The following is a 24,820-nucleotide window of genomic DNA, read 5'->3' as shown; positions in this document are numbered from 1 at the left end:
AAAAAATGTGTTCACCTGTACATTTAACAGTAGCTTAAGTGGGAAATCATTAACTTAGTAAACAACTTACTTAACTAGGAATTACTAATATAGGAATTAAATATATATTATTATGTACATTTCTATAAAATGTATGTTCATATTCAGGATTCTCTATATAGGTCAATAAAAACAAGTTAGGTTTGACCATATGTTACTTATATACTGACACACATCTTTCATTCATGATCACAATTATACTGAATTATTCTGAAATGCAGAGTTTCAGTGTGTGTATAAATCAAAGCAGGCACAGTTGTTGTACATCTTCAGACAGAGTCAGGCTGTTGGGAATCGTGTTGATAGCTGTGACCTGACCGTGATTTCATTTCAAATGCTCCAACTCATCATAGGAAACCACAAATCCACTGGAACTGAGCTGTTTGAATTATTGATTAGCGCTGGTCAGCTACCTTTAATATTATGTAAACGTTTGTTAAAATACCTTTCAGTGTATCCTGAGAGTTTAAGTCAAGTGTAAATGTAGACGTTGAGTTTGTGTCACAGAGCTTAAATCCAGATTCATTAACAAGGCTCAAAGTGGGACAAATTATATTTCTGACTCCATCGAGGCATTTAACGAAAGAGGATCATTAAATCCTGAGGACGGCAGCGAGATTAGACTTTTTATTATTATTATTATTAAAATCATAAATGTCACCCTCATGCTGGAGACACTAGAGGGAAAACTAAAACATGAGGACTCATCATCTTGGCACTATCTGTGTCTGTGCCAGGTTTTTTCGACCAGTCCATTGAGAAAATGTTAATATTTTCACAAGATGAGTGAAAACCTGCTGCTCACCAGAGTCATTAGAGGCCGTGAGCTGGGCCGCTTGGATATACATTACAAAGTTGTTTGAGGTGCAGAACTGCACAAATATGCAATAATGCCAAGCTGCTGGTGGAGGTAGATAAGAAGTAAGGGGATCACCACAGTCATTCATCCTTATCCTGTACCATTAAGTCTGCACAGAATGTCCCCATGCAACACTTGTTGAAGTATTTCAGTCGGTGAACTGGCTGACCATTAAAAATATTATATATTATTATTTCAGTCAGAAAAATGTAGTAAAAAAAATTTTTTTTTTTAAAAAAGACCTACATTTTAAAGTTATTACAAATTCATTATTCAGCTCTCGTCCAGTAAACCTTACAGTGATATGGTGGAGGTAAATGCTTTTAGGCTGTAAATGACAGATTAGTGGTGGCCTTGATTTTGAGCCCCCATTTTACACACACACACACACACACACACACACACACACACACACACACACACACACACACACACACACACAGCCTAAGCCTTCATCTGAGTGGGAAGTGCTGGGTAAATATCACAGTATTCTCATACGCTCTGCCGTTCCGGTAAGTCATAGACACTGACTCTGTGACTTACTTGACTTATGACTTTTGTCTTTACGGCCTGTCGCTCAGAGGACGCTTCAAATGGCCACTATTTCACCAGAGACTGAGAGCTCGGGCTGAGGTGCTAGTGGCCTCTCCGCGGTATATTTCTTTTGTACGGGCTCTGTGTGCACTGGAGGAAAACTTGCTGACTTGCCCAAACTCAAATGCAGCTGATGGAAGTAACGGTCCGCCTTACAGTGAGTGATGAGACTGCAGGATGCTGAGCTGAGGAGCCGTTTCCATTGCATACTATACTAAAAATGTCACAACCGACACAACACACTGCATTTGTGTCCCGGGATGATTTGCAGTCATTAAACAAAAATAAAATCTCTTCAGATTTTTTTTTTGTTATTATTATTATTTAACAGAAGTGATAATATTAATCAAATGAGTATATTAATTTAGTCCCATAACCAACATTGGTCATCAGAGTGGAGCTAAATAATCAATAGTAGTTAAGACTTTGTTTGTATCGATTGCTCCTTTTGATTGCTTTTCTCTCTTGATGGTCAGGGGAGGACGTTGGCGCTCGGCCCACTCCCGCTGTCATTTGCGTTGGCAAGCGGCGCACTTGTTCACAGAAAGCTTGAATCAGTTTTTAGTGCTAAGGCTGCAGAAAGCACACAGCAGAGATGGAGAGGGGAGGAATTACAGTTTTGTATGCATACAATGTCTTTGTGTTTAGTGGATGTTATTTTCCGGCGAGCGACACCTCCCTTCTGTTTCAGAGAGGCAGTGATTACTGTGCGTCTTAATGATGTGTGGAGATGCATCAGTGCAACAAAATGTTCTCTACATAATTTACAACCCTAATCTCTCTGGTATCACAACACATCGTATGATTTTTCTTTGCTGCCTTACAGGATTATTTATAAAAAAAAACAAAATAATCCCTCTGTGTTATGTGTTATGTGTTTTTTATATGATTTAGTGTGACTCACCTTTCTGTGCGGTATATTTCATCATTGTAATGGGAAAAAAGGAACATATTTATCACACAAAGAGTCTGCTGTGTTGCGCTGGTGCAGTTGCTAAACTGAGGTTGCTGTTTTTGATTTTAGAAATGATCAGTGCACATTTTTTTTCCTGCCTTCTCAGCTATTTTTGGAAAATGTTAGAATAATGTTTACTGCAGAGGCCTTTAGCCAGGTAAGTTGCAGAGAGACGTAGCAAATATTAGCCTGAGAAGATACAACTGAGCCAAGATGAAAAATGCAATTAAAATAATTAGTGCTTAACAGATCAGGATCAGTCATCAAACTGGGCTTTGAAGTCCTGATCTTATATTACCTCTGTTTGCCCCATCCCATTTCTAAATTCCCATCCTTGGCTGCAGTCTGCCATGGACAGACGCGCTCTCTCCCCCCCCAACCACCACCAAAAAAAAGCCCCAGCGTAAGCATTTATTCGCTGCTCAGTCTTTGGAAAGTGCTGCAGATGCATTTACGGAGAGAGCAACTGCAGCTGAATTAACCAATCTGCATATTCAGGGCCTGTTAGGAGGAGATTGTTCCTGTGTGATGGAGGTGTGGAGGTGCAGGGAGTGAAAGGGCTGGACCTGTGTGAGACACACCAACACATGGGCTGTGGAGAATAGAGCAGAGAGGTATAGGAGAAGTGCAAGGAGGAAGGGGGGGGTGGGTGCAGGAAATTTATCACCAAGAACTCTGTAGGAGGCCTGATTGGAAGGAGGAGGAGGAGAGGGGAGCGAGGGAGGCTCTACGAGTGGAGCAGCAGCTCGGTGAGACAGGTCTGTTATGCAAAAAAAAAGAGTCCGATTTTTGTCCTATAGATGATGAGCCCCGGGGAATTAGTGGAGGTAATGACGGAGGGTTTGCATGTGACAGTGGAGAAGTGGAGCTGGCCGTGCGTGAAGTGTGTAAAGGTGGCGTTTTCATCGAGGTCATGGCAGATGCTAAGTATGTTTCTGGAGGCTGTGACTCAGGATCAAGAACCATGTGTCCGCTGATGGTGCATATGGCAGGGTCACTTTCAAAGGGTCTCAGTAACTGGATTAAAATACTGTACCTTCTAGTTCACGAGTGAAACGTGTTGGACTGGTTATAAACAGCCGAGCGCTCAGTTGTGAGTGGAAAAATCTGAAGAGAATGACTTGCACCTCCGAGCGTTTTTATGGTCAGCCTCACGTCCCTCGTCGACAACAAATCATCTCAGGACAGAAGACTCAAACCCACATAAATCCCAACAGCTCTATTGACTTCCCCTGCCTGATATATGACATCAGTAAAAATTAGATTAGTGAAAATGTCACACTAAACCAACATCGCATGCAATTATTTTTTGTTTATTCCAATCACACACACACACACACACACACAGTCCACGTCTATTAATACCACGATAAGGGCCTTCTATTACACTTTTGGCCTATTTTAAAGGAGCCCTTGTTGATCATATTATTCCACCCAGTTGAGCACTTGAGTGTAGGGTCAAGTGAAGGACAACCAGCAGGATGATGTAATGTTTGTAGGCAACAAGATGGTGGCCATGACGGGGCGGGGGGGGGGGTCGGGGAGTCAAGCATGAAGAATGAGACACTGGAATGGTTGCACCGAGACAAGTTAATCAATCACCGGGTTTGATGCTCACAGCTGTGGATGCTCTGTGGATTATATTGGCAGGTGATTAATTATGTTGCGATGAACACATATGTGGGTTGTTGTTTTTCCTGGAGGTGACATTTTGTGTTTTGTCCAGAACTAAAATAAGATGTTACAGACGGTAAAAAAAAAAACAACCGTGCCATCTTCTTCTTATCTAATAATCTACATATTCTGTAGATATTACTGTCTTTGTCTTTCGTTGTTGATAAATATAAAGAAAAATGTATATTATTTCAGCTATGTTGTTTGTCATCATGCCATATTTAGGAAAATAGTGTTTGTAGTTACTGGGATGCTTAAAGGCCTGGGATGCTTAAAGGCCTAGTGTAAAATTATACAGTGCTGATAGGAGAGTGAACATGTCACGATACAGCAGTGCTTCACCATACGGCTGAAGACAAAAGCAAAAACAGGACCTAATTTCCTGAGTTGTGTTTGAGAATGAGTAAAAGGAGGATGCGTGCGTGTGCGTGTGCGTGCTGGGTCAGTGGTGTGCGAGCGTGTCACACAGCTTGGCATGTTGCTCGACATGGATGTAGGATGTGTGTTGATGCCCGGGGAGGCGCCATATGCCGCTAAGACTCAGGAGCATCCCGTCACGGTGAGCCCACGGTCCAACAACCACAGCTCCTTCTTGTCACCTCACGCACACACATCATCAGCCGGCAGAGGCTGATATCACGCAGGTCCCCTGTCCTCACACTGGTTTTTTTTCTCGTGCCACCATAAATAACTCCTCGTATAAATTCGTTCTTGCATGGCTTGACAAGAGTCAAGCTTGAGTAGATGGAGAGTGTACCTGAAGGCCTGCAGAGGGCAGAGTTTTACTACCTAAATGTACATCCATGTTTTTACATGTGATGAGAGACAGAGACACAGAGAAAGATTGGACGGGCAGTTATTCTGTTGGATGTTGGGTTTGGGTGTTGTTGTGTATTGTTTTGTGGGGATAAACATATTATTGTGGGAAACAGTTGGGCACCTCAGCCACTAGCATGTGTTTGTTTAAGGTCTATTGAAGCTCATGTGGTTTGGGTTTTTGCCAAGCAGGCAAACAGACAGAGTAAGCTCCCCACTCATTTGATTTATTGCAGTGGGGGAAACCTTGCACTGTATACTATGTTAAAAATAAATGATGCTGTTTTTTTTTTTTTTTTTACCTTGTTGACTTTGTCAGCGAGTCAAGCTGTAGTTGTGACAAAACTCATTTCCATTTGAATCGTGAAGCGGGATCGTATTGTGCGGCTTCTTTCCGCAGTGCGGTAAATTACCCCTGGGTGCTTTTTTCTCCCCTTTTTCCTGCTGTCTCTGTTACCCCCATCACCTGCCCTCCACAATAGCCCTCAGCCTGTTCAGAAGAGAGCACCTGATCCCAGACCGACAAGGCTCCTGATTGCTTCACTCTCATCCTGAGTGAGGTTGCTCTCCTGGGGGAAAAGCCATGAATAGACAACCACTTATGAAGCCAAACCAATTTAAAGGTCTGTTTAATGGGAAATAAAATATAACAGTCACTTCATTAAAAATGCAACCAGTAGTACACATCACAGTTCATGCTACAGTTATTCCACTCCTCTATAATAACTATAATAGTACTAATGTCATGTGTTTTTGAACAACACTGAGTAGAGTTGTGAGGCACTCCAGTGTTTGGTTAATTAACAGATAATTAAACAATTAAACGGATGTCTGTGAAATCACAACTGGATCGATCACATCCCCCCAAGGAAATCATAGGTTTGTAGTCTATGTTCTGGGCCTGTGTTTAAAGACAAAAATAATTAAACTTTCCGATTTTTGCAGCTAAAATCCTCTCTGCCATACATGCGTCCACATTAACTGATTGGAACTGTTCATCTTTATTAGCATTTGTGCTCCCGTCCTGGGATAAACTACTTAGGTGATTGCTTCTTTGCTACGGTGCATAATGCTGTAGGGGTGATCTAGGATTTGGATGTCGGTTGCCTGTTGTCACATGATCTGCAGGCTGGGGATGTGAGGTCATTTTGGGTCAGCTGACATGTCTGAGCTCTTAGTCGTTGGTGGGAAAATAAGACGGAGATTAAAGGTTCATTCAGGGAATCCTGGAGGGAAAAAAAAAGGATTTCCTTCCTGCGCATGGTTCCCGATTTTAGCGCTCATGTTTAGGAATCAATAAACCCAGATGTGTGCTTTGTCAATTACAGCCTTCACAGTGTCAGATGGCATTTGTCTCTGTCTAATTTATTATTTTTTTTATTTTATATTCTATTAAATATCTGCATGAAAGGATGAGTGCATCGGAGACGGGACACTTATGTAATAGAGGGCTATTTTATGCAGTAATTCACATGAAAAGAGCTGTTTTTCACAAAATGATCTGCACACATATACAAGATGTTTTACAAGACTGAAATGGTTTGGTGTGTAATGATATTTATGGATGATATCATTTATACTGATTTAGTTGTTCCATTCAATCTATTCTCTGCACTGTAGCCGCATGACAAAACTTATTATTAAAATGTCTAAATGAATTCCATTTAAACTACAGAAAGTAATCAACAGTATATGTGGTACAATCACTGAAATCAATAGAAATCAGTGTAGAAATCAGATGAACCGGATAGAGACCCAGAGGCTGCAGCTAAACTCTGTCTCCAGCATGCTTCTTGCTGCATTTCACTGCTGTAGTGTACTATACTGTACTGTACTGTACTGTATATCCTCAGCTCCTCTTCACCGAGGTCATACTTCTTTATTCAATAAAGGTTGTTGTTCTTCTACTGCTGACTTTACAAAATATGTCATGTGTGCTAGATCGTACAGTAACCCCCCCCCCCCCCCCCCCCCCCCCCGCTCTCCTCAGCTCTGAATGTGCTGCACCATGCAATCATAAGAAATCTTGTCCGATGAGTTATTGTCCCGAACTAATGGTTTGGCTGTCACGTCAGGTTGCTGCTCTGTCATGTTAGAGGTCGGCGAACGCTGACAGAGGGCAACACAGAAATCCTAGAGACACAAGCCTCCTTACAGTAGCCATCTCTCTCTCTCTCCTGTAGTGTGCCAGTGTACTTTCATTTGTGGAAACGGTTGATTTGATAACAACATAAGAAGCACAACGATACGAGTAGGCTATTATCTTGCAGCATCTTTAGCATCACACTGCTATTACACAAACATTTCCCACCGCTGCAGTGCTACTGTATAACGCGTGTCACGACAAGTCGATAACTGCAGTTATTAAAGCTCATTGACAGTCACGCCAACCTTTGCTTAGTAGACTGTTTTTCTTGACCTGCACAGCTGAGAGGTGACTCACTCACTCACCATCAGGGGCAGTGCACGCTAAAAGCCGACCTGCTGTGAATTTCTAATTTGCCTTTCCACTCGTGTGATTTGTCCCTGCAGCCTTTGGTCTGGTTTGGATGCTGACTGCTGTGTGTGAACGTGATAAGGGGAGAGCGAGAGGCTGCATAATTCTGTTTTGCACGGCATGTGAAACTCCCTCCGTGCCGCCGTAGCCAGTGATGCAAACACTGCTGTAGCATTAACAGAGGGTATTTCAAGGGCTTGAACAGAGATATATACATTAAGCAGCCTAATTCCACACTAAAGCCAGCTCAGTCATGCACATAATGCAGATGGTAAAAGAAAGTGCACAATCATGCATTTCTGAAAGCACGTTTTTATATTACAGACATGTAGCGTCAGCCCCAAAGGTCTGTGTGTTCATGTGTTCTTGTGTGTTTATTTGTCCGTTTAATTGATGACACGTGCTGCTCTTCGTCATATTTTGTTTCCCCACAGGATATGTACGTACACGTTCCCTATAGTTTATCTAATTCCTCTGACCTTGGCCAACTCACATACTTCTATTCAAGATGCCCCCCCCCCTCCCCCTTCTGTTCCTCCAATGAAATCTGCTTTACGTCAGCAACATTGCAGGACCTCTGTGCTCCTCAAGCATTACATTCAGCCCCTATCTTCTCCTTCCGCTCATTAGTGCCAGAGGTAGAGGTGACAAGAACGGTCACACAATCTCCGAGTGATTAAATACACAACAGAATGTGCTGCAGAGAATTAGATTCTACTGGATACGCCAGCACACAAATAAAGTACATGTGATAGAGTCTTAAGAGTGGGGTTTGGTGCAGTGCACATTTACATTCTACAGTATATTGATTAAATCTGTTTACCCCATGGGAAGGAGTATTGAGCATCGCGACTGTACGGTGGATTTTACTTCTATCCTCTGCATTTTAAATGACTTTATGCAGCATGTCGTTACTACCTAAGTAGCCTACCTCAGCTTTCCCGATAAAGAGTTTATGTTTGCTGTAGTTAGTCTTATCTAAATCGACGTTTGCGTTCAACTATAACTTCTAAGTAAAATAGCATTTTCCCCATGCACACATACACACTTCACAAAGACATGAACCATGAAGCTTTTCCTCGTCCTGTCCTCCAATTCAAGGGATCAATTAACCCACTCTTTTTTTTTTTTTTTAAAAGATTCAATTTGTTGAATCAATATAATACTGTATATGAGGCCTATTTTCCCACGAGGCGTTTTCATTGACACAATACAGGACACAAAGCCAACAACAACTAGATATATATTTAAGTCTTAGTTTGAACACTACAAAGCAAGAGCTAAAACAGTCTTTGTATTTACATAATTAAAAAAAAAAAAGCTAACACCACAATACGGAGAACAGTTTTGACCACACATGAGAGTGCGTGCCTAAGGGGAAAGGTTGCTGTACTCTCATTATAAACACAGCTCTCTAAACAAAGCTCTGTAATCCTCTCACTGATATATTAGCTCTCTGTTTGATCAGGATCATGCTTGTTAAAGCTCTTGTAAGTGATTTCTTACATCACACGCGACAAACGTGGAGCTTTTGATGCACCGTGTGAACACTAGAGGTCCTCTTTCATTTCCTAAGGACCCCCTGCAAGATAAAAAAAAGAAAAAAGAAAAAAGAACTAAACATTTCAGGGACCCCCCTGATGCATTTCCCTTTGAATAATTTGACAATAAGTTGCCTGATGATCAGAAGCTTGATCACAACTTTCACTACACTATTTATTACTCTACACTATATTTCACAATAGTAAAAACATATGCCAAGACGTACGTGTAACAACTACTTACTAAAAATCAGCCAACGTAAAAAAAAATTGTAGTAGATTTAAATTGAATGTGATGATTATTGAGTTTTGCATATTCTCCCCACATATGTTCTTTGAGTTTTCCGGTTTCCTCCCAGAGTCCAAAAACATACAATATGGGGATTAGTTAAATTGGTCACTCTAAATTGACCATAGGTGTGAGTGTGAGAGTGCACGGTTGTTTGTCTCTATAATATGTGGCCCTGTGATGGACTGGTGATCTGTCCAGGACGTACCCCGCATTTTGCCTTGTGTCAGCTGGGATCAGCACCAGTGGCCCCATGACCCTCACATGGAGGATAAATCGGTAGAAGATGGATGAATGGATTATTGAGTTAATACCAAAATAGGCCAATACTACTTTCTATTATTCCTAATTGTGTTATTACCAGGATTAGCACCACCAGGGGGCACTAGATGGTATTTTCTGCCGCATATAAAAACTGTTAATACATGATTATTGTGACTACAGACAGTTGCTTCTATGTGATTCCCTTGCTAGTTCTGTCTAAAGGTACAAGTATAAAAAAGGGAATTTGCTTCAAACCGTATTGGAATTTCTGTTTATCTGCAGTTCAGGCTTTTGAGAAGACACTTTTCAGTTTAATAACATTTGTGCTGTTTCCCTTCTATTGGTCCAGGGTTTTAATTGTTTACACCTCAGTAAACACTGCTAAATAACCACAACATGATTTACATGGCCAGATTGTATTTATTTTATTAGCTAATTGTAGCAATTAACTAAAAAAAAAATCGACTTAATCGACATAAATGTCGGACTGACGTGATCTACATTGATTTTGGAAATATGAAGAGAGAAAGAATAACGTATAAATTGTCAATATTAGTGAATTGCAGTACTACAGTAAATCAAATTGCACCCAAGTAAAGTGATATAAAACGGATTGTGACAAAGCATGTCGTCCCAGCTTGATTTAGTGCTCTGTTGTAAACATGTTATTATAAACTATTAACATGTATATAATTATGACCTATTAGTCTAGTGATTGTTTCTATTCCAGAACAGTGTTGTTGCCATAAGAGTCCTCATGCAGTCACTTCATCTCTGCGCCATGGTGTTTGTTTGCCTCAGTAACTGATGGATACAAACAAATGGCAGATGATGTCATATGCAATTCATGCACGCATCACCACCAGGAGCCGATAAAACTCGATGAGAGCGTTTTCACCCTCAAAGATAAACGTTTGTTCTCACGCTGGAATGGCGCTGCTGATGATGCTGGATATTTGCTGCTGCTGCTGCTGCTGCTGCTGCGGACAGCCCGGCAGCCTCCTCTCCGCATCCCTGCTCCCCCCCCCCCCATCCCCCCCGCCCCCCGCGGACAAACGGGAATGGTTTCTTCCAGGCGAACCTGTCACTGTCACCGCGGCAGCCGAAGCGTGAGCGCAGAGGGGGGAGACGGAAGGCTACAACCACTGCCTGCCATTGCAGTGCGGCGGCGGCTGCTGCTCTGGAGCCACACACACAAGCGAGACCTTTTCAATTTCTATTCGTAAGGTTTTCCAAAGCACGCCGTGAGGATCGTCGTTTTTGAGAAGGTGAATTGGTTTCGCAGTGTATCCGTGAGTACAGTGGTTGTTGGGAGAGTGTGTTTTTGCTGTGGCGGCAGGAGCTGCCTGGATGTGTGCGTCCCCCCAGTGGGTACGAGCCAACGATAACGGTGCACGCAAGCCGGGGTAACTTGGCTACTTCACTGCTAGCGAATTGCATCTACGCGCTATGCTAAGCGGTTAGCTCATTGCCCAAAAACGCTACGACTTGTCTTCTCATTGCAAGCACGAACGGGGATGCGCTGTCGTCCCGACGGTTCGTGGAGCTTGTTAATGCGGTATCGCTAGGTCACAAAACGACGTGCGGTCGAGCTGTCATCGGGCGGACCGGGTTGTTCCGACGTCAAGTGCGCGGAGCGTCCAGGTAACGTTAGCAGGGATGAGTTAGCCTAGCCGCTGGAACAAAATGTCGGCCAGCTTTGGATTGATTTGACCAAGGGGGTATAACGGGGGTTACAGGATGTATTGCCCGCCTGCTAGATACAAGGATGGGGGTGTTAACTTGAAGACGCCAGGTAGAAATATGACGTTGATTTTGTAAATAAAATATAGGGAAGGTCATTCGGTAGCTAACATTGTTTTGATGGAGGTCTTTTAGTGAAGCCGAAGTGGGCTTATGCTAGATAGCTGTTGGCTAACGGTAGCTCGTTAGCTGATGTTAGTGACTCAGAAACACTACTGTCTCTTTAGTTTAACCAACTTTGATCGTCGGTCGTGTTAAGCGTGTGTGGGGACTAGACTGTGCAGTGTTTGACTTCTCATCATCAGCTGAGCGTATACTGTCATGCCTTCTATGTTCACTTCCATTAGAACTGATGGATCACTGCTAACATAAACTTAAAAGCATCAGTCGTCACCTGTTGAATATCGGCAATATCTATTCATCTGACATTTCATAGAATATGATGGACAATTATATATAAATAACAGATTCAGTGTCATGCTACTAAATTAGTTTCTGAAGTAAGTCTAAATGCATCATATTTATTCTTCTAATAGCTCTTCACTAGACCAATAATATGATACTGTAAAATTGGTTAATGAACATAACTGCTATGGACAATTATATGATAATACTGATTTGATGGAATGATAATGTTATCCAGTTGTGATCCTGAAACACTGTAGTTATATCTGGTTTGTTTTTGGTTTATTTACAACTAGTGCTGTACGACATGGTTCAAAAATGAATTAAAGATAATTTGATTAGAGCTTGGATTGCAATATGATTTTTGTTTATCGTTGCACCTTGAATTTCATTCATAATAATATTTAATTTAATTTAATATAATATAAGCTGGGATTGGTATCATCATCATGTGGAGAATAAAGTTGTACACAATGAAAGGATGAGCAATATAAATATGCAGTATATAAATACTTATACAATGTGATAATTTTACACAGTTTTGTTACATGTTTCAGGATACTGATAACAGGCTTTGATTTTAAAGACATCTCTAAAAATAAAACTCATAACATTGAGTAATAGTACCTCCTTAACTGTAGCCGATGTATTATCTCTAAAGAAAAGAACAAGAATTTATTATGGGTTGCTTTGTAAATGTGTCATTACTCACCCTTATGCACGTTAAATAACTTGAAATGGCAGTTTAGTAGGGCATCAGATATATCAGATTAAGTGGAGGAGGCATGATACAGATGTTAGACATTTCATTACACCAATAAATTGATTGTTCATTTAAATAATTGTGATGGCAGTGAACTGAGTAATTTTTGCTCAGTTTATGTATCTGAATTGTGCTTACTTTTGTTAACTTTGACAGCAGGTTGTAGACCTAAGTATTTCTCTGGACATTTGTTATACGGGCTCAGGTTATAACAATATCACGTGGCAACATGGTGCATCGTGGAGAAACTATGTATTAATATTTAGGTTTAGGTGTAAAAGCTATGTTTGAGAAAATAAGCTCATATGTCTAATTATTGTTCTTTCAAATTAGTTGAAGCTTCTTTTCTACAATGTCCTACATCTCCGTCTTTATGTCCAGTATTGTTCTGCATGTTGTTTAATGATGCAAGGTCGGCACAAGATGAATTACATGGCAACATCTCAGGAGGGCAACGTTTATTTTTTCAGCGTTAACAACAGTTCCACAATGTCATCATGTGATTGGAATGTACTGTAAGATACTGTTGCTGTTTTTCACGTCAAACTCTGTCCATGGACAAAATACTTTACGATTAACATGTAAACCAGCATATACGTCTTAAGGTCTTATCAAGGACAGCGTATGGTCCTGGTTTTAAATGGCTGCTGAAGTATCCTCTTTCATTCCATAGTTTCGTATAGTTTTTACACTCCCCTGGATTTTAGGCTACTTTTTAAAGATAAATCAAGTTGTTGCTGGTGCCGTGGACATTTAAAGGTCATTTCTCTGATATATGGCTAAGGTTGTAACTTCTTAGCGAACACTTCTTAAAAATATGACATTCAATTCTTTGCTGCCACAGTACAGAAATACTTCATGTGTTTAAATTATGGTCACTGCTGCAGCTTCAAAGGGCTTCGAATACTGACTTTTGCTCATGTAAATCAAGCCCATTCTGTGGAATTATTAAGATGAAGAGGCTCACCACATCACACATCAGTCACATTACAGTATGGACCTTCTTTCTCGTGTGGCCCTGAAACATCCCTTATCTATACTGTTTTTCACTGGCTCCGTTGTCCACATTTCAATCACAGACTGGGGGAGGTGGGGTGCGGGTCAGTGCCTCAGCTTATCAGCACATTCCTGCCCTCCTGTGTGCTTTGTGTGGGGCACTGATAACTTCCACAGGGCTGAGATAGTTCAGGGGCTGATTTCTTGGTCCATGTGTTCTGGTCATGATCACCATGGTCCCTTTAGAACTGACATTAGAATGCATCAATTAGATCGGATGGCGCTTTACCACATGCATTTGCACGCAGAGATGCTTCAGATACGCATCAAATTTACACTTTTGTTCAATGTGGTCACAATGTGTTTACGACCACCTCCTGAAGTGGTTTGGCAGATCGATAACGATCCGACCTTGGTGTATTTGCACTTGTACATACAAGTGGTCAGGCGCTATCCACTTGCAGTCTGATCACAGAAAAAACATTTGAATGCCAGGTTTAAAGTGGGCCTATGTGGCTTTAAAATAGCGTGTTCATACTAAGTGTGATCTTGAGACACATAAATTCTATCTAATTGATTTTGTTTAACACTTTAATTCCCCTACATAATAAATATGGTGTACCTTAGAGAGCGAGAAGCTGAATTTTTTTTTTTTTCGTATTCGAAGAATTCATGACCCAATGACTCAGTGAAGACCAAAACAATTAAATGTGAGACAGTGGTGGACTTGCCAGGTGGACACAACTTACTCCAAATAAATGGCCATTTAGCTACATAACTGCTAGTATTTGTAAGTTTCCCCGAACAACTCAAAGGGTAATAAAATGTTGGTGATGTGTTTAGAGCTTGTATCATTACAAAATAGGGAAAGTATTTTTATATGATATTTTAATTTAGCATTGATTAAAGGGGCAAGGTATTAACTTTAATGAAGCACCTCAGTCTAAATTTGTAGTTTTGTGTAAAGAAAACATGCAGAAAATTAGAAATACAAAACATTACCTTGACAAATTACGTGGTATTTATGATGATATTCAATTAATGTTGTAATAACAGTTAGTAACCATCCATCCATCTTCTACCACTTTATCCTCATACTGTAAACAATTTAATTTGTGCGCTTGTTAATTACAGTGTTTATCACTTGGAATATTATGTTGACCTAGTGCCTTCCTTCAATGTGTAAAATTGAACCTGTCATTGCTACTAAAAAGCTATTTTACTCTTCATGCCTACCCAAAGTACAGTTGAGTGGTTTTTTTTTTTTTGATCTGTCGCTGAGACATTGCATACAATGATTCATTTCCCCTTGTCACGTGAACTGCCCATCACCTTATCCCACAGATATTTGTGGCTTTTGTGACTTTGTCCTTTCTTTTCCGCTAGACATGTTTGTGCTATGTCACCAATTTGAGTAAAAAGAACTCATGTTGTATCTCTAGTATCCATACCTCAAACAGAAACTGTAACTCAACACTGCAACAAAATCCGGCTGCTGCACAAGATATTGAGCTGTAAACAAAAGCTTTCTTTACCCTATAGGATTAAAAGCTTTTGGACATACAACAGTGGTTTATTTTTAGAAAGGCTTCATTTTTGATGCACACATTTCTCTCTCCTAAACATTTAATGTTTAAACACAAGTGCTAGACTTCAAATACACCATTTTGTTTCAGCCATAATTCCAGTTTCTGTGATGATCCAGAAGAAAAGGATGAGCTATTTTTTCACAAATTATTATAAAATTATATATAAAAAAAACTAAAAACTGCTGAGCAGCTTAGGTTCTCGACGTGCCTGTTTTTATGGAGACTCGGCCTCAAAGGCATCACATTAGGGATGTACTTTTTTTTTTTTTTTTTACCATTGAACAGAAAGATTTAAAGTTATTTTTAGTCTGAACAAGTGTCTGTCACATATTAACAAAAGGTTATTTTTGAGGATTTACTCTTCAAGGAACTTCACTGGGAGAATGCCCTTTTCAGTTGGAAAGCAGCCTTCTTTATAGCATCGCACTTTTGGTGTTCTTATCCTTGAAGCAGGCATGCAGTCATTGTGGTGTGCATGTGAGTAAACTGTGAGCCATTTAAGTGGGTAATTAGAATAATCAGCCCCTTACAAACAGCCCAAGCTTTCTTTGGTCTTCTCTGGAGTGGACAGTTTGTCTACTGGTTTCTATTCAGAAATAGCCACATGTCCACATGATGCGGGGCTAGTCTACTGAAAGTCTGTGAGCTGTAACGCCCGCGGCAGGGAATACCCACTTCGATGTTAATGGTGTCCCAACTGTTTAACTGTTAAACATCGCATCTTAATCCTTCAAAATTATTGTCTATAAAGTGTTGGACTGCTAATTATGAACATTCCCTCTCCATGTGTTTTGGTTTATGTGTAAATAATTGGACGCTGGAAGGCAGAAGGAGGCAGAGAATCTGTCAACACTCTCAGGGTCTACTCTGAGCGATGTAAATTTAACTCGTCCCTACACCAGCAGTGGCTCTGTCAGGCCTGTCCAACTCCATCATTATCATGACTGAGAAGTGGGATGGCATAACCTGCATGGCCTTGGTTCCCTGATTAATCCATATATTGTTGTGTGAAGATGAATATGTGCAGAAATGAGTAACTCTATGTATTGAATGCTTCTCTCTATCAGATTGTGATTTCATAGAATCATAGGTTGTCAAAAAATATAAACTCCCCTCCTGTTGTTTCATTTTGTGTATTCATTCAGTGTAGGCTCCTGCACAGACGCAAACAGATAAATGGCTAGTGCGTCCATGTCTGTGGTCATGACTGCTGGAGAGAGCAAGACAAAGACATATTATGCAAATGATGCCCTAACATAAAACTGCATCTGTAATAGCGATCTAATAAATGTCAAACATTTGATTTGTGATAAAAGGTCATGTGCTCCAGGCAATAAATGCCGTCTTAGTTCATGAGGTTGAGTAGATGGATCATATTTTTGTTTTATTCCAAGGCAGGCTGATCGTTATGTGGACAGCCCTGTGGTCACATTGCACAGTTGAATGGAATGCATAATAACATTTTGCCACGTTGGTAGAGAAATGCTGTACCACCATTGTAGAGTTACCTTTCCTCTCAGTATGACCAATATGACATAGGTTGCATTGCATAGGCAGCCTTGATGTATGAGCTAGACATTATTTTGAATGGAATGGAATGTATATTTGCTGGTAATTGTTATTTTTCCAATAATGCCATATTAGTGTGGTTGTCAGTTGTTATAATTTACGTAATTCCCTGTTGGGGTCATTAAGCAGAGGCTGTGGATTAAATCCGATTGAACTGCTATAATAGCCACTGAAGCAAAATAATAGACTGGTGACATTTTAGCAGCCTCAAAAAGTTGCATTTGAATCAAAAAATATTAAACGGCTGTTAACAAGACAGCTGCTATTTTGCTCAAATGACACATTTCCTCTGAGCATCCTTTTGTGTGTGGGAGATTATACAATTCCCTTTGCTTTTCTCTCGTCCTGGCTCGTCGTTTTCCCCTTTCTCTGGTTTGGTTTCAATTTGCTGAGTTTGCAACATATTAAATATGATTACAGTGAATGTGTTGTTGTCTTTAGGTGCAGTATGAACAAAGTATCATGTCGTCATGCTTTATATTTTCATGTCTACTGGCCATCAAAGAGCTAACCCTGTATGGCATGTAATGTATGCATGCAGTGCAGCACACCTGGAGAGGAGGGGCTTAAATATGCAGAGAGAATTGATCAATTCTGTTCTGTTCTGTTCAACGTGGCAGCTCAGGGGTTAAGTCCAATACAGCAGTTTACACTGCGGATGGATGTTCGCTAGTACGGAGGAGTCCCAGGCTGTAGCGGTACTGCAGATCCCACACAGATCGCTGCCAAGCCAGATGGGATTTGCCTCGATCCCATGAGTGTGTGAGGAAAGCGCAAAAGGAGGAAAAAATTCTGAAGAAATATGTCGAAAGACGACGTACAGCTGTGCCCGGGCAGAGGAGGTGGTAGAGTGTAGCTGCAGGGTGCGTTTCGTAACCCCTCACCTGTGGTCGTAATTTCAGTTGTTTCAGAGCTAGAGAGGAAGAAAGGAAAAGAAGGTGCGGGCAAGCACCTCTCATCCCTGATTGGTGCCGTTATTCACTGAGGCTTTCAATGTGCGTATACAGGAATCTCCGTCTGTATTTACCGAGAGGCAGCTGAAGGTTTGAGAGGCTTTCATCAGTGTCCTATGTTATGAGCAGGATGAACTGATGTAAGTATGCATCTGGTTTTATCTGCATCCTTAAGCAATGAGCTACAGAGATGACGGACTTAGGTTTAAGTTAATGAAGCCTTTACATAATGCAAGTGTGTGTCTTCTTTGGATGTAATGGTTAGTGATTAAGTTTTATGTCACAGTTAATGTCTTGACCTTCTCATTACTCGTGCAGTGCTGCGTCTCTGCTACTCTCTACCCTCCATTAGAGGTCTGCAGTACAGTGTCTAACCATGTTGTGCAGAGTGTCACTCATGTCTCACGGGACCTTCTGGTGTTAAAAGGCCTTCATTTGCATCTGAATATGTTCCTCGAACTCGTGGAGGCGGGGGTTAGCAGTTGTCAGCACTCTGCCGATCGTTCAATTTCTGATGTCATCAATCATCTCATTCTACTTGTTTGCTGCTTCACTGCCAGTAGCCTCAATGGAGTGTGATCCTGTTGTTTCCTGTCTCTCGCTGCAGTGCAACTTGCACACTGTCCTGGAAGTATGCTTTTTTTTAAATTAGGCGATTAGTTGATTGCTGGCAAACTTGTTTGCTTTAATGTAATGTTTATAAAAATTCATATTACTGAGACATTTTGATTGACTACTTAGAAATGATCATGTGGCAACTGGTGATGATGTCAACCATAATAATGTAAACATACATTTTGAAGCTTCCAGCATTGCGATCAGGCTGGTGCAATCATATTTTCCTCTGATTGTGACCAATATTCACAAAATTAACACCATGCTGTATGAAAGATGACCTTCTAATTTGCAATACTTAATAGTTTTCATGCAAATGTTTACAGATGTTGCAAATCAAGTGAGAAGCCGGCGTCATTTTCACATAAACTTGCATTCAAATGGACAATTTTCAACCAAACCAGACAGTCACTGTGTTGGGGGTAGTAGTGGAAAATATATTTTCATTAATTAAATGATTACATGATTGCAGTACTTGGACTTTTTAAATTATTTCAGAAAATTAGTCTTTTTTCCAACAAAAAAAGTCCAACAAATAGTCACCAGGGAGAAGTGAGTGTAATGTCTTCACTGCATTGCATCATTTGTTTCAGTCCATCTGTAGCATTTGTTACAAAAAGAGGTTATTAAATGTTCTCCTGGTGTTAATGTTGCAAGTCTCCCTTGAATCACTTTGTTGCAGCATCACAACAGTAGACTTAATGAGAGTTATTTTTAGCTACTTTGCTCCCAGAGGGTCAAAACTGAATAAGATTCTGCCTCTCCTCTTTACCATACTTCAGCACAAAATCTATTCTCATAGTTGGAGTATTAAATGCCTCAACATATTGCCTCTCTGAAACAAATATGATTTTGTTTTCTGCTGAATAGAGAGTAGGGGATCCTGCACTCTTTAATTTTAATGAAACACCATCTTAGCTTGCAATTGCATGGGTCCTTTTCCGTTAGTCTTGTGATGACTAAACATAAGAAAGACATAAGAAAGATTACGCTGGTATTGGGGATGATCATATTTGTCAGTGAACTGATATAATTGATTGAGAACTGAAATAATGAAGTGATACCTCTTCTGTTCTTGGTTTGATCATAGCCAGACTTGGTCTCTGTCTGTTTTTTCAACACAACTTTCACGTGCGATGAGCCCTTTTCTTTTTACAATTTTATTGACAAAACTATTTATTGATAAAAAACGAGAACATCTGCAGATTTACATGTTAATTTGTGATGCATATTAAACAATTTGGTCTTTAGTGCATACATCACATCTCCAAGCCCATGAAGATGTCTTCCTAACATGTTTTAGTAGATCAAAAATTGTTCAAAAGTTTCTGGTTTTCCATTAATAGTCACACTTTTATTCATCAAAAGAGTTGCAAAATGAATAGAAAATATAGTCAAGACATTGACAAGATTAGAAATAATGATTTTTATTCAAAATAATCATTTTTTCCCATCAAACTTTGCGTTCGTCAAAGAACCAGCAAAACTGTTTTCAACTGTGCTAACATAATTGCACAAGGGTTTTCTAATCATCCAATAGCCTTCTAACGCGATTAGCAAACACAATGTACCATTAGAACACTGGAGAGATGGTTGCTGGAAATGGGCCTCTATACACCAAGGTACATATTCCATTAAAAACCAGACATTTGCTGCAATAATAGTCAGTTACCACATTAACAATGTGTAGAGTGTATTCCTGCTTAATTTAATGTTATATTCATTGAAAGAAAGTGCTTTACCTTGAAAAAATAAGGACATTTCTCAGCGACCCCAGACTCTTGAACGGTAGTTGACATGTCAAGAGAAACATCACTTACAGGTTGAGGATCAACGTAGCTCCACATGGTTATTGTTTCTTCTTTAAACGCATGACCCATTCATTAGTGCAGCCCTATGTTGATTTAAATGATGATCTTAAAATGGTGGTGGTTGTCCATTTCACAGACATGCCTCAAGAGTTTGTTGTGCCTGCAGAGGAATAAACCACAGAAGGCTTATCAAACAACTGTGTTGTTTATCTTTTGTGTATTGTCCCAACACACACAGTCCATTTTAACCACAGCATTCCCTTTACTTCCTCCACTTATGGCAGCGTGGTCCATCTGCGATGTTGTATTGGCTCCCAAGTTGGTTGGTTGTAATCCCCCCCAAGCACGACCCAACTGACATGCTGTGTCTCCACCGTGGTGCGGCTGCCAGCTCTGGCTCTGACTTGTGGCACAAAGCCTCTGTTGGCACAAGCTGTTTGACCATAAAGGGCAGACACAAAAGTGCCACAAAGACTCATCAGTCACCGGATGCTGACACGACTTCACTGCTAACTGTACACAGGAGCAGCGTAGAGCGAGTCTCCGGAGTTCAAATGTAACTATAATGGGAAACATTTTTGTTTCTCTAATATTTTTTGTTTTTGGGAGACAAGTGTCTTTGGCTCCAAATCAGGCACTAAAATGTTTGTTTAAGACTAAATACAAAATGCTTTGTGAGTATGATATTTAGGTTATTATATTGTCATACAGTTTTCAGATGATCTAAAATGGTGACGTTTGTGTTTGACAAATGTTAGGCCACTGGTGCCGATTTGTGTTGACTTAGTTACATGTAGATACAAATAAGTGTTGCTCATTGGAAATTAATTTTAAATTAATTCTGTCACGTCTTTTTTTAAACACAGTTGAGAGAGGAACCTTCAGACACGGCCTGAAAATGTCAGGCCATGAAACAACACCATACTGTTCCCCCTCTGTTGCCAGAGTAACGGGCTCTGCAGGAGGAGCAAACAAATACACTCCTGCAATCTGAAAGGTGTATGTGTGTGTCTGTGTGTGTGTGTGTGCGTGATTAACAGGAGAGTGGGAGAGGGAGAGCAACATTCCTGAGACCTGCTGAGGGTTCGTCCACCACTATGTCTTGTTTTACAACAGATCACTTGCTGAGAAGTTTGTCTGTGGCATCACACTTCTCAAGAGTTTTTGAGCCCCAGAGCAGAAGAATTTGGGCTATGTGGCTGCCTTTTAAGCCCAATTTATACTCCTGCGTAAAGTGCTCTGCGTAGGCTACGCAGAGTCCTCTGCGTCGACGCAGAACCTGTTTTATAGTCTCTGCTTCGTCTCCGGCTGCATGGAATATTTTTTAAGTGTCCGTCACTCCATCAAGGGACAACGGAGACGGCAAGAGCTGCGATTGGTCCTCAGGACAGGCCGAGCGAAGCTGCTCTGTGCCGGCTCACAGTGAGCACCGAGTGTCCACAGAGGGCGGAGCTGATCCCCGCCGATAACGCCGTTGCCAAACTATAAATACGTCATATCTTAACACACACAGCACATGTTTAGACTCTAAATGGCCAATTTCTCGCCTCAAATTATCTTAAAAATGCGTTCCGGGACACAGAAAAGTGACAAACGGCCACTGTTTCAACAACAACAGTCTTTCTCCCTCGGACGCCATTGCTCACTGTAGCCAAAAGCACAACAACCTTACGCAGCGACCCCTACTGATCGGGCGGGAAATTGCAGCGCCTATCCGTCACCACGACGCAGGAGTATAAAGGCTCGAGTGGTCTACGTTGTGACGCAGACGGATAACGCATTACGCAGTCGGAGAAGTATAATGTGGCCTTTAGTGGAAATAGAGATGAAACAACTGGGCACTCTCCCTCATTTGCTTCCTGATTGGGTCTTATCAGACTGAACTACCAGCAGTAAATTTAACACTTTGGAACAATCCTATCAATAACCTTTAAGAGGAAGAAGTGAAGAAATTCCTTTTCTCCATTGTTGTTCCTTGTTTATAGTAGTAGCTCCTACACCTAAGCAACCAATTGCAAATTATACAGCTTAATGCATTATACTGTATGTCTGTGACGTATGTGCCTGTTTATGCTGCATTTATGTCTTTGAAGAGTTTTTGAAAGTTGGAAACAATTACTGTAAATGACTGTACTATAAATTTAGACCAAATGAGTTCCTTGCATCAGTGCTTCCAAATGGCTAATCAGAGCGACACAGTCTTTAATCCTTCCCCCTGGAGAGCAAACGTTCCAGTGAGAATTCATGCCTCTTTTTCCAGTAGTCTTGTTAATATTCGGCTGTTATTTTTTCCACTATGTTGGACTAGAAGTTCTCTTGTTTAAATCGTTCCTCCTACCATGCTGGGAACGTCTGGGGCCACTTATGTCCATTTATTCAGCTGCCACGTTTTTTTTTCTCAGATGATGACTAACATTTGGCCACGGCAACATATTGAAGGAAGTCTTGGTTAGAACACAGTACTCATTTACTTCTTTAAAAATAGAAAAGATCTAGTAATTGTGTTTGGGTTGTGGCTTGTCCAAGGTTTAGCCATAAAAAATAATATGACTTTACTGTCCCGATGGAGTGGTACATTTTACTTTGGTCTCACCATCAGATTTATACATTTACATAATTGAGCATTGCATAATTAATAACAAAGAATAGATAAAAATTAGATGTGGGTCCATCAACATGAAGCTGGCCAGTTTTATGCAAGTCAGCATTTCCAACTAAGTGTTCCCGTTTTCTTTGTTATTAGTTGGGAATTCTATCATTATATCATTCTCCACCACCAGCATCTTCTCCTACATCTGTCAGTTGATTTAGTATAAAATCCACGTTCCTTTGCTCACATTTCATCATGCTTAAATGTGCTGCAACATGAGCTCATTCTTCTCACTGTCTGTGTTGGAGGTGTCTAAGAAGTTACCAGCAAAGCAGGAGACTGTGTGATATTCTCAGCTGTTAAGGTCTTGGACCTTGGCTCAATTTACACGAGAAATGGGAGCTATGCATTAAGTGCCGATGTAGGCTGTAATTTGCCTCCCGGGGGATGGAGCTGATAGTATTTTATATGCAGTCATTGAATGTCTAATGTGTTGTGAGATTGTAGTGGAGATGAAATGATATAGAAGGAGAGATAAAATTGAGCAGTGGTGCCCGGAGAACAGTGCTGACCTAACAGATGAATGAGGCGACCTTTATCTTATGTGCTGTGGTTGTTAATCTGATGGTGTGCATGCTTTAATGTCCGATCAGCCTCGCTTTTCAGTGGGGTCGCCCTTGTAAACACCACAGTGTTTATGACCGTAATGAGTGCATTGTCAACATGGGAACTGTGGACAGATGATAAAGGAGTGTCTTTCTCCGCTTTGACACCGGTCTGTTTGACAACGTGTGTGTGTGTGTGTGCTGCAAATAAAAGAACACAACACGATGCTGTTTGTATTACTGTACTCTAAAAAAAATCGAAGCCAACCAAATAACATGCTGAGTGCAGCTCTCTGTGTCTTGTTGTGAAAGATTGCATCCTTATCAAATTTCACTCATGGAGCCTGTAAACTCATGTCTGATTCCTCTTGCTCTTTACCAGTTCTACTTATTTTCAGCTGGAATCTTATTTGAAACGGTGTCGTGTGACTAAATAAAACCAAACCCCAACATATTGTTTATTTTAAAGATCAGACACAAACCCGAGCATTGCAATATCCCAATTACATACCTCAGATTGATGCATGTGTTAAATGATAAACCTTATGTGCATTGAACCACATTAATACATTATAAAGCTGTTTGGATTTATATATCTGACCATTAAAAATATGTCTTACTACTTTCTGGATGAAGGCAAACATTGAAATCTGAATTTTTTTTGACATTTGACACAATTAAGGGCATTAACTTTTTGCTCATGTACTCTGTCATGAACTGCTTATCTTAATCAGCGTCTGTCTTTTTCTTCCAGAGCGCAGCAATGGAGGAGACTGTCATTTGGGAACAGCACACAGTTACACTACACAGGGTAGGTAACTGTTATCCTCTGATAAGATGACCTTTACAACTTTAGATCACATCCACGGACTTTCTTTATTCAAGAACATGGTCTGTCATTATTTGAGCACTATTTTTTTCCCATTTCACATTCACATTTTGTAATTATTTCAAATCAAAAGTCCGCTTTCTCTCTCTTACATAATTGTTCTTGTGTGAATTTGCTTGGCCCCAGTGCTCAGTTCACAAATGAGTGCTTCAATCAGAGTGATTTTTCTAATGCTCAGGCTGCTTGTGTGCAGGCTCATGAAACTACTGCACCTTGCAGAGTGCTGTGAGCGACATGTTCACTTTACGTCTTACAGCATCCCTTATGGGCAGTTACTGTTAAACCAGGTTCAGCAGATTATCAGAATGGTCCGTTTTTCTTCTTCTTTTTTTTCTTCTGTTAATGGTACTATTACTGTCCTCATATTTAATTGGTGTAAGGTTGTACTTATTTATATATATATATATTTATTACCTTCTTATTGCTGACATTCCACCTGACAGCTAACCAAGGAGCACAATCCTCCAAGGGGATTTACTATATTCACTTGCTCGATCTACTCTGCCACTGTGTCTCTCAGGATTAATTCACGAGCAAACATAAGGTGGAGACAGTCCAGGTCTGAGTCAGGATGGCTGCCCATGTAATGCGTCTTGTTTTGCAATTTCTCCAGATGTGATGTCTAAGCAGATTCTGGTAGGAAAGGAAGGCAGTAAATATAGGTACATTTCATGTTCCATAATTCACGTAAGAAAAAAGAAGCAAGGTAGAGATGAGAACACACAGCATTAGCTCATAAATTACCTGAAGCTCTGTGTTCATGT

At 40.5% G+C, this 24,820-nt stretch overlaps 1 protein-coding gene across 1 annotated transcript in view; it reads left to right on the top strand.

Moving 5' to 3' along the window:
• Nucleotides 1-24,820, top strand: part of tjp1b (tight junction protein 1b) — a gene marked incomplete at its 5' end in the record, with an annotated part of 67,137 nt that overhangs the window by 23,675 nt on the left and 18,642 nt on the right. Inside the window, one exon of the mRNA XM_083894099.1 lies at nucleotides 23,922-23,978. Coding sequence (XP_083750225.1) covers nucleotides 23,922-23,978 — 57 coding nt within the window. The remainder of the gene's footprint in view (nucleotides 1-23,921; nucleotides 23,979-24,820) is intronic.

Source organism: Microchirus variegatus (assembly GCF_963457635.1).
Source record: "Microchirus variegatus genome assembly, chromosome: 8".
Classification (NCBI taxonomy): domain Eukaryota; kingdom Metazoa; phylum Chordata; class Actinopteri; order Pleuronectiformes; family Soleidae; genus Microchirus; species Microchirus variegatus.
The sequence above is the reverse complement of the archived record's forward strand: the minus strand, read 5'-3'. Positions and strand labels throughout refer to the sequence as shown.